Genomic DNA, 13,242 nt, shown 5'->3' on the forward strand with positions numbered 1-13,242 from the left:
AAGTATGTCAAATGGTGGTATATTATATTTAAATACATTTTGTCACTTATATTGTTAAATTTTCTACTCAAAATGTATAACTGTTAAACTTCCTTGCATTAGAAAATAACTGTGATTCTTTCCCCTTCTTCAAAGACTACCAATCCTGTGCACACTTTGCCCTTCTTACCGTACTAGCAGGAGGAAAGGTATAATCCGGATAGTGTTTTTCACACCTAAGATGCTTTGTGAATGCTCATTAGCACCCAGGAGAGTGGTATTGCTTTGAAGTTTAGAAGTCAGACCTAGATTTGAAGCCCTGGCTCTGCCACTGCCATGTGAAAAGTTGGGCAGGTTACCAAGCCCTTTCTGAGTCTCTCCTTGGCTGTAAATGGAAATCATAAAGCCTCCATATAGAGTAGACAAGGTCTGTGATAAATTTCAAATGCCTAGCAGGGACAGGCATACAACAGATTCAATAAAAACAGCTATTTCAAAAAAAAATCCAAAAAACAGTTATTTCTACAACTGACCCAGAGCTGGATTTGAGGCCTCTGATCAAAGAGAAAAGAATAAACGTAATCCATTTGCAGTTCAGCTGAAAGCAGATTCACACAGAAGGTTGTATTCCAGGTGGACAAGCTATTCATCTAGCCTCAGTAGGATATTCCCAAACCTCACGTACTGACATATAGGGCTAAAGAGGCTTTCCTTAGAGGCTGCATTCCAAATGACAGGCTACCCTAATAAGGCCTCCCGAAGTTAGCAGGCTTTTTCCTCTGTGACTATCTCATATATTCTACGAACTATGAAGTTCAAAATCTCTATGTTTTTTAATGTCTTACATGCCCTGTAGGAAGGCGCACTATTCAAGGACAAGAGATTATCCTGAGTACTTCACAACATATATCCTGATGTTAAACAACAACAACGACGACAATCAAATAAATAGTTAACTATCCTTAGGGCAGGAACAACCTACTATATAACAAGAGGAGAAAAATAAGACAAGGATTTTAAAATTTCATTCCACCCAACCCTTCACAAACATCAGGAAAATACATCATTTAGCAATAAGTAAACAACTACTGAGCTTGAACAAAGCACTAATTTTTTTTAGTGTATACTCATGCACTGAAAACGGCATACAAGAAAACGTTTCTCTTTCCTTTACCCGTCTATTTTGAGTTATTTCTATTTCATCTACTGGACATTACATTTCTTTTTGTTCTCTGATCTTAAAAATGATCTTTTTAATTTTGTGTATTTTGTGTATTTTGCAAAGGATTACACATTACACTATATACATGTGTAGGTATAAAAATGATCTTTTTAAGATTGAAAAAACTTAGCAACTTGGCATGTATGCTCATTGGTTGCTGTCAAGGATTTTGGAAAAATAAAGATGAAAAGGAAGAGAAAAAAGGACTCATTAATTTGAGCCTAGTAATTAGGAATCTTATACTGCTTTACAATGGGCTAAGCTTAAGTTTATTTTTATATTACTTTTTCTTAATACAGAGTTAATAAGCTAAGAATCACAAAACAAATAATCAAATAAGACAAACAGTATGTTCAAAGAATTCTAAAATCTTTGTAGTTTTACTTATGACTGTCCTTTTTGTCAGCCACATATTCTGGACAAACTGGTCTCACTGTTCTCTAAACACACAGTATTTTCTTACCTCTGTGTCTTTGCCCATGCTAGTCTGTCTTTGCAACTCCCCTCCACCCTCCACCTCACATCCCTACCTTCTGAAATCCTACCCTTCTTTTAAAACCCAGCTCAGATGGTATCTCCTCAATAAAGCCTCCTCTAATCTCTCCTCATGCCAGAAATTCTCCTCCTCCCCAGTGGACACAGAGAAGGTAGACATAAATAAAGTACTAACGCTTGGTGAAAAATCTTCTTAGTGGAGTAGTAACCCTATATGACCAATACTAACTACCTCAGTATCAGCTTCCACAACCAAATGAACAGCTCCAGTATCTCGAATTAGACTTAGAGTATACCACAAGAGAATTTAGACAGCATTTATGCCAATATTGTGTATTTTGCAAAGGATTACACATTACACTATATACATGTGTAGGTATACACACACGTATAACACACACATTTTGCAGATATTGATGCTCTGCAAAACACAAACTTTTTAAAAAACTAAGCAAAAACAAGACAAAATTAAAACAAACCAACAAAAGTAAACTACTGTCCTAAATTCAAAGCTAAAGTCACTATTCATTTCTGGGAACCAAATCAAGAGTTTAGTGTCTATAAGAACATTTACAGACACCTGGGGTTGATTAGTCACTTGTCTATTTAGGAAGGGTTAGAATTGTTATTCACAGAAAAAGGAAACACTGATTATCTTAATTCTAAATCTGCAACTGTTCAAATGGCTTTGTGATGTCTAGTAAAGTAACAAACTAATCATACAGAACTATAATTCAATTATCTCTAGTGGAATATAAAGGACTAGAAGGGTCACATCTAATGCTATAACCTAACATTGTGAGCTCCTAAAAAGAAACTCACAACACTGTAACTGGATACAAGAAACAATTTGTTTACATTTCAGATCAGGGCCATTGAGAGGGTCAGAAAGACTTATCATCAACACAGCCTAACAAGAAAACACTATAGCTCCAAGAGTCCATGAGATTCATGATTTCAAACTTCAATGTTCACTAGTGACCTCTAAAGCTAGACAAACCAGGGCTTAAATGTGAGAACAGCTTGAGTCATGATGACATAGAGGGCCAATGGTGAGAAAGAGAGGTGGACATTAATTTCTAACCTAGTAGCTGCCTACCTTTCCTGGCCATTGGGTAGGTTTTGTACCTTCCTTCCTCTAAATCCTCCAATGGCACGTGCCTTTTAGCAGTTTCTTTGTTTATCCAATTTCCCTTTCAGTGGTATCACTAACAGCTAAATCCACAGGGATACTCTCTTACTCATTATCTTGAGATGCAACAGGAGAAAACTATTTCACTAGTTAGCTCTTTCAATGGCCTTAGGTCATTTCAATAAATTTTTTGAGTGGTAGCTGAGGCTAACCCATCTTAAACATTATTCCAGAGCTAACAGTGAGATAGATTACAAATATAAGCACAATTTTTAAAAAGGTGCTCGTTTTGGACAACATTTTTCTCTTCTTTGAGAACCACTGCTTGGGGCTAAAGCTTTCAGAAGTCAAAGCTGTTTACCCATGGCCATTCATCATTTCACCTAACAGATTTTATTAAGTTCTATTAAGTGCAAGGCACTATTATAAGCTAAGTAAAAGTAGTGGATAGACAGATAAGAGCTCTATTGTCATCTAATGGGGCAGACCAATAATAAATTAAAGATAAATATATAATAATTTCAGAAACTGGTAAGTGCTATGAAAACAAAACAAGCCAGGACAAAGAGCCTTAATGTGATGTTGGGGTAACAGTGCCTCTTTAGAAAGGGAAGCAGGAAAGTCAGAGGAAACTCTCTGCTATGAGCTGAAGCGATGTGAAGATCTACAGAGGAGGAACAAACAGAGAGGGCTGAGGCACAAATGAGTTTGACGTGTTCCGGGAACAGAAAGTCAGTCAGTGGAGCTGGGTGGGACACAGTAAGAATGGGGAAGTGTGGTAGCAGATGAGGTTAGAGATGCAAGCCAGAGTCAGATCATGCAGGGTCTTAGATGTCTCAGGAAAAAGCGTAGATTTTATTCTAGGCACAGTGGAAAGCCACTGGAAAGACTGAAGCAAGAAAAGGGATTTATGTTTTTAAAAGATTAACTCTGGCTTTGGTATAAATGAAAGATTATTACATACAAACAGATGCTACTAACAAATTACTAGTAAGAATAATTTGATCATGGAAATTTAGGGTAGTTAAACATAGCTTGTTTTCTTTAACTTGAAATTAAATAATGAATGGCTAAGAGTACTGACCTCCATCCCCCGCCCAAGAAAAAAAGGAAGGAGTTTCCTGACTTCAAATTTCTGCTCTGCTGCAAGACTGGCCTTTAAAAAAGTATTCAATCCAAATTAAGGAGCAGTCATTCTGAAACCAGTTCTGAGAGCCCTAAGAAAAACACATTTTTCTTGCTCAACTCACCTTACGACTTGCAGGTCTAAAATCAGAAGGACTGCCTCAACCATGATCCCCTAAAAGAGGCTTTTAATTACAGTAAAGTCCCCATAACTTGCAGCTACTAAATTGTCACTTCTCTCAGATATTTAATATAAAGAAATTAAACCTTAGCTCCTCTCAGTCTATTTGATACGATGACTAATGATGTAAATAAAATTATAAAAGGAATAGTTTAACCAGTAAAGAGTTTTAAATCTGTAAGAAACAACTCTTTACAAATCAACCTTTGATAAACTGACTGGACATCAAGCTCATCACTGTTGTTTCTTTCTAAGAACTTTCTGAGTATCTTAGTTCAAATTACTATAGATACTTCAAAGCAACCAAATTCTATATAATTTTTAAGATTCTACAATTCACATTTTCTCACTAGTTGATGGGACCATTCTTTTTTTTCAGTTTGAACTAGTAAGCAAACATTATTAGCATAAGAAAATATAATACATAATCATACCTCCACTTTAATTCTCTTCGGGGATAATTCATCTCTTTCTCCACATTTTGATCTGAGGGGAATGGGGGAGAGAGAAAAACTTGAGAAGGTAACAAATTTTTCTAAAGGCACCTCAATCTATAAGCTTCCACCAAAACATATAACCCTGGAGCCCTGCCACCAGAAATAAGACTTCATAATGAACATTAAAATAGTGAAAAAGAGACTTTTTATCATTTCTAAATTAACACTGGGGAAATAGGCAGACACAGTTATATTACACATTTTAAAATTATTGCACACTACCTAAGAATGCCTCACACAGAAAAGTACTCAATAAGTATTAATGAGTACCACATAATGAAAAAGGAAAAAAAAATCAAGGAGGACTGTATTCCATGACACCCTTCATGGATCAGTATAATTTAGGATAAAATGAAAAAAAATGGCCATTTAAGACGAATGCTTAAGGCTACATGAGATTAAAATGCATTTTGTCTATCAGAACTATAAATGCATTTTCCCTTGACCTAGGGAATCCATCTGCTGGGAATCTCTCCCACAGAAGCACCTACATATACATGAAATATAACTGCCAATTAAACGATGGCAAGTCATAAATTTTAAGTTATACCTCAACTTGAAAGATGTTAAAATGTGGAAAAATACACCTCAGAATCAACAAAATATGATACGTGTGATGTTATTTACTGTGGTATTACTTATAATGGCAAAAGACTAGAAACAACTCAAGTATCCATCAACAGGGGACTAGTTAAATGAATCATGGTATATCCACACAAGGCAGTATCATGCAGCTGTATAAAATAATAAGGAAGATGTATATGTACTAATATAGCAAGATCTCCAAGACATGTTAAACTAAAAGCAAAATACAGAATAATGTAGACACATGCTACTTACTGTTTTTTCAAAAAAAGGTATGTGAGAAAACTTATTTATATTTATTTACATGTGCATAAACAAACACTAGAAGGATGAAAAAGAAATTATAAAAACTACCTACAATGAGAAGAGGAACAGAGTAAAAAGAGACAGAAATGAGAGTGCAACTTTTTTGCATTAGCTTTATACACAGTTTTGGCTTATAAATAATGTAAAAGTCTTATGTATTTTAAAATGATTTAACTTTAAAAATACATAAATGTAAATAAATACTACAAAAAATAACTAAAAGTTGTTGAAAGCAGTTGCCTCTGGGTCGTAGTATTCAGAAAGAAGGGGGATGGAGCAGGGGAACTGCTGAGTTTCGTGATAAGCCTTGTGTACTATCTGACTTCATAAATCATGTACACATACTACTTTGATTAAAGAAAATTATTTAAGTAAAGCAGTCAGAAAGAAAATATTGTATAATACAGTGAAGAAAACAAAGTCACAAAAATCAGCTCTTGATCACTCAACTCAAAAAAAATCTTGTAAATAATCCTATAATACTGCTGTATATTCTTATCCTGTTCATTAATTTTGCATAATTTTACTTGTTCCCAGTTTGTAAGTATATGGGCTCTTGAGATAGGACAGACAACAAAGCTGCTATGAGTTGGGGAAAATAATGGTGATGACAGCAAGTACCTGTATCGGTGGTTTTCAAACTTGAATATACACAAGAATCATAGGAGATGCTTGTGAAAGTTTGGACTCTAAGGCTCCATCCCCCAAAAATGTGATTTATTAGAGCTGGAAAGGGTGCTCAGGATGTGTTTTTTTTTAACACACACTCAGTCATACTAATGCATCTCCTCAGAGAAGCAGTGGCAAGCACAACCGATGGTGCACTGGGAATCAGGTCCATGTGGAACAAGTGAACAAAATCAAAATGGTCTGCTATCTATAGACAATGCTTAGGCTTCAGGTGAGGATAAGATGAAGAATAATAAGGTATGTTTACATTAAATTTTAAAATCACCACTGCTTTTCAACATGGGTTTTTTTATTTCAAACACATGTTCCACATTGCCCTTGCTAGTAACCTAGTATTTTCCAATTTTTCCTTTAAATACTGGGCAATGGAGTCTTTTTATCTATTCAGCTAATCTCATTAGATCGCAGACACCTTGCAAAAGGAAACACGTTGCTTCTGCAGAGAGCTCAACAAGTTCATGTAGTTGGTAGGGTATACAAATAGGTCTATAAATGATGACTAAATCCCATCATCACACTCAAAACCAAAGAAAGCATCTGTGTGAGAGAAGAATGTCGAGAACCACACCAAACCAATGCTATAGTCCTAGGGAACTATCTTTCAAAAGACAATAAAAGAGGATTAAACAAATCAATGAAAACCACTTCAGCAATAATGTTTTGAAAAGTCACTTCACTGTTTAATCTTATAGAACTATAATCACACTTCAACTTTTTCAGATATGCTTATATTCTATCAATGGATGGTGTTTCAAGCTCTACTTCTAACAAACAATGCAAAAATACTGCCAATTAGTTAAACACTTACTTGGTGGTTCTGTAAGTATATTTATAGGTGACTTCTCGAGAAATCTGCCTAGCCAGGGCAAAAAGTTCATCTCTTCTTGTCAGTAGAGCGTTATCCTTCACACAAAGCTGAGCAGCCGCTTCATTAACAGTGAGCTGCATGTTCAAAATAAAGTTTTAAAAATTATAAACATTTTTATTTCATCAATACAGAAAATGTTTCACTTAAGAATATAAGAAGTCACATCATTATATAATGAAATCATAATTTATGAAAATCAGGATAGCCTTTACTCCTAATTAGTCCTACTGCCTAATTTCAGAAGAAAATCAAGTTATCTACATCTCTCAGAACTCGAACTAATCAAAATAGTCATCTTGGTTTTATTTATTTATATGCTTTATTTATTTTTGTTTAAGTAGGAGAGTTTATAGAAAATAAGCAAAATAAAAAGTTTAAAAATGTTCTGCACCTTATTTTGCTTATGAGAATCCAAGGGATATGATTATATGATATGCTGATAATATTTCCTTAACTACAAGTGAGTATACATGGTCTGACAGATATTTTTTTTAATGTGAACTGACATGAAAATTCTTAGGAAGAAATAAAAAACGATTTTAGTTAAGTATTTATAAAATCACTTAGTAAAAGATAGCATTATCACAAATGAGGGTTATAATGGAAAATCAAGGTCTTGGAGTCACTAAATCTCTAAGATTCATCTAATTCTACTTTTTCATCTAAGTGTTAAATATTGCCAATATAGAGTTGCTAGTTGACCAAACACCTGTACTAAAATTTAAAATATCAAAGGTTATTCTAAACTGAAAATCTATAATTTGCTTAGTAGACTACAAAATGTTTTTCACATAATTTTGTCAACTTAAATAGATGTAAGGAACTGCCAAGAGGTATATCAGACTTTTTTAAAAAGCAAGAAACATACTCATTCCAGGCATGATTGACGGCAAACTGATGGGATTTGATGGCAGAGAGACCTAGGATGAGTCTTGCTCCATCACTTACCAGCTGTGTGATTTTGGACATGTAAAAACTTCTCAGAGCCTCAATTTTCTCAGAGGCAAAATGGGATAATATCACTACCTCCAAGGACTGTAACAAGAAATAAGTGAGAAGACAGCTGGCACAAAGTTGTTGTTAGTGTTAGTTCTCGTTTTCCTTTCTCCCTACCCAGGTATCCCACTTTATTCACAGTTTTTCTTATTTAAAATTTTTGAAAATACAGAGAAGCAAAAGAAAATGAATGCAACATGCAGTCCTTCCATCCAGAATGACTATTAATATTTTAATGCATATTATTCCAATATTTCTCTGTGTACATATATACGTGTGAATGTAGATGTGTAACTTCCTTTCCCTCACTTATGTATGCTGCATTTTTTACTTTTTCATATATTAAGGCAGAGACTTAGCTTGTTTACATCAGTATCTGGCATGGTTAGTAAGCTTAATAAACACTGATTGACTGATGAATTTAAATATCCTTTACAATGTAATTTTTACTACCTAGACATATAATATTAATTACATTGTAGAAAACAGCAATGCATTATTTAAATCAACCTCACTCTGGACATTACCCTCATTTTTCAAGTACTACAAAGAAAGTTGCAAAGAGCATTCTTAAATGTGCATCTTTACACACATATTCAGTTATTTACTTGGAATAAATTAGTACAAAGAGACTTCTTGGTCACAGAATATACTAAATTTTAAGAGATTTACATATTTCATCAAATTACTCTCCAAAAAAATTGTTTCAAATCTTAATGCTACCAACAATTATATGAAGAGTTCATTTCCCAGAATCTTGACCAACACTGGCTGTTATCTAAAAGCTTTACCAATCTGATGTATTTTCAATGATGTTTGGTTATAATTTGTATTTCTTTGGCTATAACACTGAAATTTTTATGTTTTTGACTTATTTTAAAATCTGCTTGCTCATGGTAGCCGCCTGTTTCTTCTATTGCACTATTTTGTTTCTTAGGGACTTGAGGAATTCGTTATGTATTAAGAGCATTAACTCTTCATTATATGTAGTGGTTTTGTTTTTTTATTTTTTCATAGTTTGTCATAAGCCCTATAGTTTTGTCTTGAGTGCTATGCACAGAAGCTCCCTTCTCACCCTAATACATATAAATGTTCTCCTATAATTTAGTCTAATGGTTTTATTTTTTCCACATATTTACTCCATCTAGAATGTGTTATGGTATACAGTATATGGTATGATATAGGTATCTAACATCCTCCTCCCCAGATTTCCAACTGTAGGTTACACTGGCTTATTCTCAAATACAGGCATACCTCATTTTATTGTGCTTCGCTTTATTGCACTTTGCAGATACTAATTTTTTACAAATTGAAGGTCTGTGGCGACCCTGTGTTATCAGATGATGGTTAGCATTTTTTAGCAATAAAGTATTTTTTAAGTAAGGTATGTACATTTTTTTTAGACATAATGCTGCTGCACACAATACACTACAGTATAGTGTAAATGTAAGTTGTATATGCACTGGGAAACCAAAAAAAATTTGTGTGTCTCACTTTATTGTGGTGGTTTGGAACCAAACCTGCAATATCACCAATATGCTTGTAATGTGGCTACTGGCAACAAGGTTACAATAAGCCCAGGCTTCTTATTTTAAACCCATAACTGAATATAAAAACATAATAGGAGGAATTTATTTTCAGCTTTCTCCCCTCCTCCTAAAGAATCCTCAGTAGATCAATTTCTTCCCTAAGTGCTTTTGACAGGCACAATGTTACAGGAGTTTAAAGTAAAATATACTTCAAAGAATAATTTCCTAAATAAATTAACTTCAATTTCAGCTTAGCAGTAGCTACAATGACCTTGAAAGATCCTTCTCAAGTTGCTTTTTATGTAGCTGTTTCTTTTTTGTACTCAGACATCTAAATTAGTATGGAGAAATTCTGATTGTCAGTAAGATATTTTAATTGACAACATTCAGAGGTACCAGCTCATTCACAACCACAGAAAATAAAACAATATTCTAGTATTCCTTCCATCATCCTACCAGAAACCAAGAAAAAAAAACATAACACAATCTTTGTTATTGAATTCAGGCTCCAACAGACCGAAAAACTATACTGAACTCTCCAGGACCTCAGAGAGCCTTCTGGTAGAAAAACTGAGGCTGGAGAAATAACTATAGCTCACCCCAAGTTGTAACATGAAGCTGATTCATCAAGCTTTCCCCTCAAAAATGTATTTTCTGTATCTTCTCGATTTCATGCTCCCAGTTGCTAATAATTAAATCAATAACTATTATGATATATTTTAAATAGAAAAATGATACAAATACTCCAAAACCAGTAGTCATTCACTGCAGCACCAAGCTAGCTTTGTAAAAGTTCTAAGTTTCTAATTTTGTTAAAAGTATAAAATAAGATATTCTCCCTCATTGGTTTACTTACTTCCTCCACTTCCTCCTTTCATGGCTAAAAATACCAAAATTCCATTCATATCTTCATGTAAAATATTTCTTAAAGTTAGCTTTCTATTATTTTTAACTAGATTTTAAAACTTTCTCTACTGGTAGTTATAATCTTTAACAATCAAATGATTGTGACTTTCCATTAAGTTTCAAGTAAGTGTTAGCATAAAAATACTACATGAATGCTGTGTGATAGGGAGGCTCTAAAGGCAATCAAGACTTTCATTTCTAGCACAGGGAGGGCTAGGTACCGTGACCGGCCCCTCTCACATTTCTCACAGGAAAAATGTTGGCTAAAATAGAAGGAAAAAATATCTTAAATGCATCAATAAGCCAGCAAGACAGTAAGAACGATTCAGGCCAAAATGAATGAAGACAGTATCTCAAAGGAGTAAGTTGAGGACAGTTGCTAAACCAGATGAACTTCAATCTTTACACCCTCTTTGGGCTGGTGAGTGTGGGAAGAGAATAACAGGAAAAGCTGAGTATCCATCAAAGGTGAGGCTGAGGAGTCTACGAAAAACAATACAAAAGTACTACAGCCTGATGCAAGACAGAATTAGAAATATACCCATACCCCACAGGAGAATGCAAGGAGAATTACCTGTCTTTAACCTTGTTACTAAATGGGAGAGAACAGAAGATACTCTCCTGAGATTTCATAACCCCAAATCAGCTCTTCAAATGGATTTTCAGCCCTAATTCACATTAAACAGCCTGAGAATTAATTTTCATAGGGTCCCAGAGTTGTTATGTGCAGAGTACAGGTGCCTGGTAGAAGCAAAAGCCTCTAGGAGAATCCATTTTCTTCCTAGGCCTCAAAACATTTCCACAGTTCCAAGAAATATGAGTTCATAGACAGAAATCATAAAACATCCAAAGAAACAAGGAACCAAAAGTAAAAACCAGCAGAAACAACAGACAGCAGAAACAGACCCTCAAAGACTTCACTTAAAGAAATAAAAGGAGTTGAAAATATGACTAAAGAGTAATATAGTAAAAATGACTAAGAAAAATTGAGAAGTCAGGAGAGAAGAAATTGGGGCACGGTAAAACAGAAGATTTCAAAAGCAGACAACAGTCAGATAACCACTGGCTTCTAAACACAACAATGAAAGCTGAAGGCCAAGGAAATGATATCTTCAATTACTAACAGAAAATAACCGATAATATAGAATTTGATACCCAGAATAAGTAGCAATTAAGAATGAGGGCAAAATAAAGATATTTCCCAATGGGGTGAGGAAGGACAGAGTTTGCTATCAGTAGGCCTTCAGTAAGAAAATTCTACATAATGCACTTCAGGCTAAAGGACACTAATTCCAGATGGTAAATACGAGATACAAAGAGGAGGAAGGGGAGAAATACAAAATAAAGTAAAGGAAATAAATTCAAAACATCATTGTAATAAATGTAAATGGACCAAATGTTGCAGTTAAAAGACAAGGAATGTAAGAGAGAATTTTTAAAAAATCCAATTATTGGTATTTACAAGAGATGTATCTAAAACATGGATTCAGAAAGACTAAAAGGATGGAAAAAAGAAGTAACAAGAAATTACTAACAAGAAGAAAGCATATGTATTTATATTAATATCAAACAAAAAAGTTTTTTAAAACAAAATGCATTATTAAAGATTAATAAGGTTGCTGCATAATACATAGAGAAATAGACAACTCCACAATCAGAGTAGGTGATTTTAACACACAACTCTTAGCTACTGATAGAGCAAGCAGACAAAAAAAAAAAAAAAAAAGTCTATCGAAGGTTTGAAAAACAGAGTTAATAAGCTTGTTAAAACAGACATATACAGAACACTCTACCAACAACTGCAGAAGCACATTAAAAACACTGACCACATACTGGGCCATAACTCATATCTCAACAAATTTTAAAGGGCTGGCATCATACAAACCATGTTCTCTGACCACAATGTAATTCAGTTAGAAATCACTGGGAAAAAGAATAAAGGAAAAACCCCCTCATATTAGGAAATGAAAAAAACTTCTTAATAACTCACGGATCAGAAAAGAAATCATAAATAAAAAGAGAAATAATCAGAATTAAAAAATAATAAAATAACCACATATCAAAACTTTGGGAATAATGCTAATTCAATACATAGTGAGAATTTATGGCCTTCACTCCTTACATGAGAAAAGAAGAACAGCTGAACATTAATGAACTCAGGACGAAATGTAAGTTAGGACAATAAAATAAACTGTTACAAAGTAGACGTAAACACAAACACAGCACAACTAAAAATATCAATTAAGCCAAAAGTGCTTCCTCAAAAAGAAGTTGGAAAGCTTTTCTGTAAAAGGTCAGATAGTAAATATTTTAGGCTTTATAGGCCAGTCTGTGTTACAACTACCCAATGCTACATCATAGCTCAAAAGTAGCCACAGATAGTACATAAACAAATAGGCATGGCTGTATTCCAATAAAAGTTTATGTGCAAGATCAGGAAGTGGGCTAGATTTTGCTCACAGGCTCTAGTTTGCAGATCCCTGAAAAGATTAATATAGTTGACAAACCTCTGGCAAGACTGATCAGGGAAAAAGAGACAAATGTACAAACAATATTAGGTCTTAAAAACAATAAACGACTTTATGCCAATATGTTTGAAAACTTAGATGAAATGGACAAATTCTCAGAAAAATATGACTTATCAAAAGTGACTCAAGAAGAAAGACTACCCTAATAGTCCTATAATCCACTTTTTTAAATGATCAAAAGGAAATGTCCAACATTTCTTTTC

The 13,242-nt window shown here is 34.1% G+C and overlaps 1 protein-coding gene across 2 annotated transcripts in view; it reads right to left on the minus strand.

Annotated features, from left to right (window-relative positions):
• The window catches only part of NAB1 (NGFI-A binding protein 1), a 43,557-nt gene that overhangs the window by 14,965 nt on the left and 15,350 nt on the right, over nucleotides 1–13,242 (minus strand). For both annotated transcript variants that reach the window (XM_068544772.1, XM_068544771.1), the window contains exons 3-4: nucleotides 7,021–7,154; nucleotides 4,569–4,620 (exon numbers count right to left, since the gene is read on the minus strand). In XM_068544772.1, the coding sequence (XP_068400873.1) occupies nucleotides 4,569–4,620; nucleotides 7,021–7,154 (186 nt within the window). The remainder of the gene's footprint in view (nucleotides 1–4,568; nucleotides 4,621–7,020; nucleotides 7,155–13,242) is intronic.

The sequence above is a fragment of the Eschrichtius robustus genome, chromosome 5 (genome assembly GCF_028021215.1).
Source record: "Eschrichtius robustus isolate mEscRob2 chromosome 5, mEscRob2.pri, whole genome shotgun sequence".
In the NCBI taxonomy this organism is placed as follows: Eukaryota; Metazoa; Chordata; class Mammalia; order Artiodactyla; family Eschrichtiidae; genus Eschrichtius; species Eschrichtius robustus.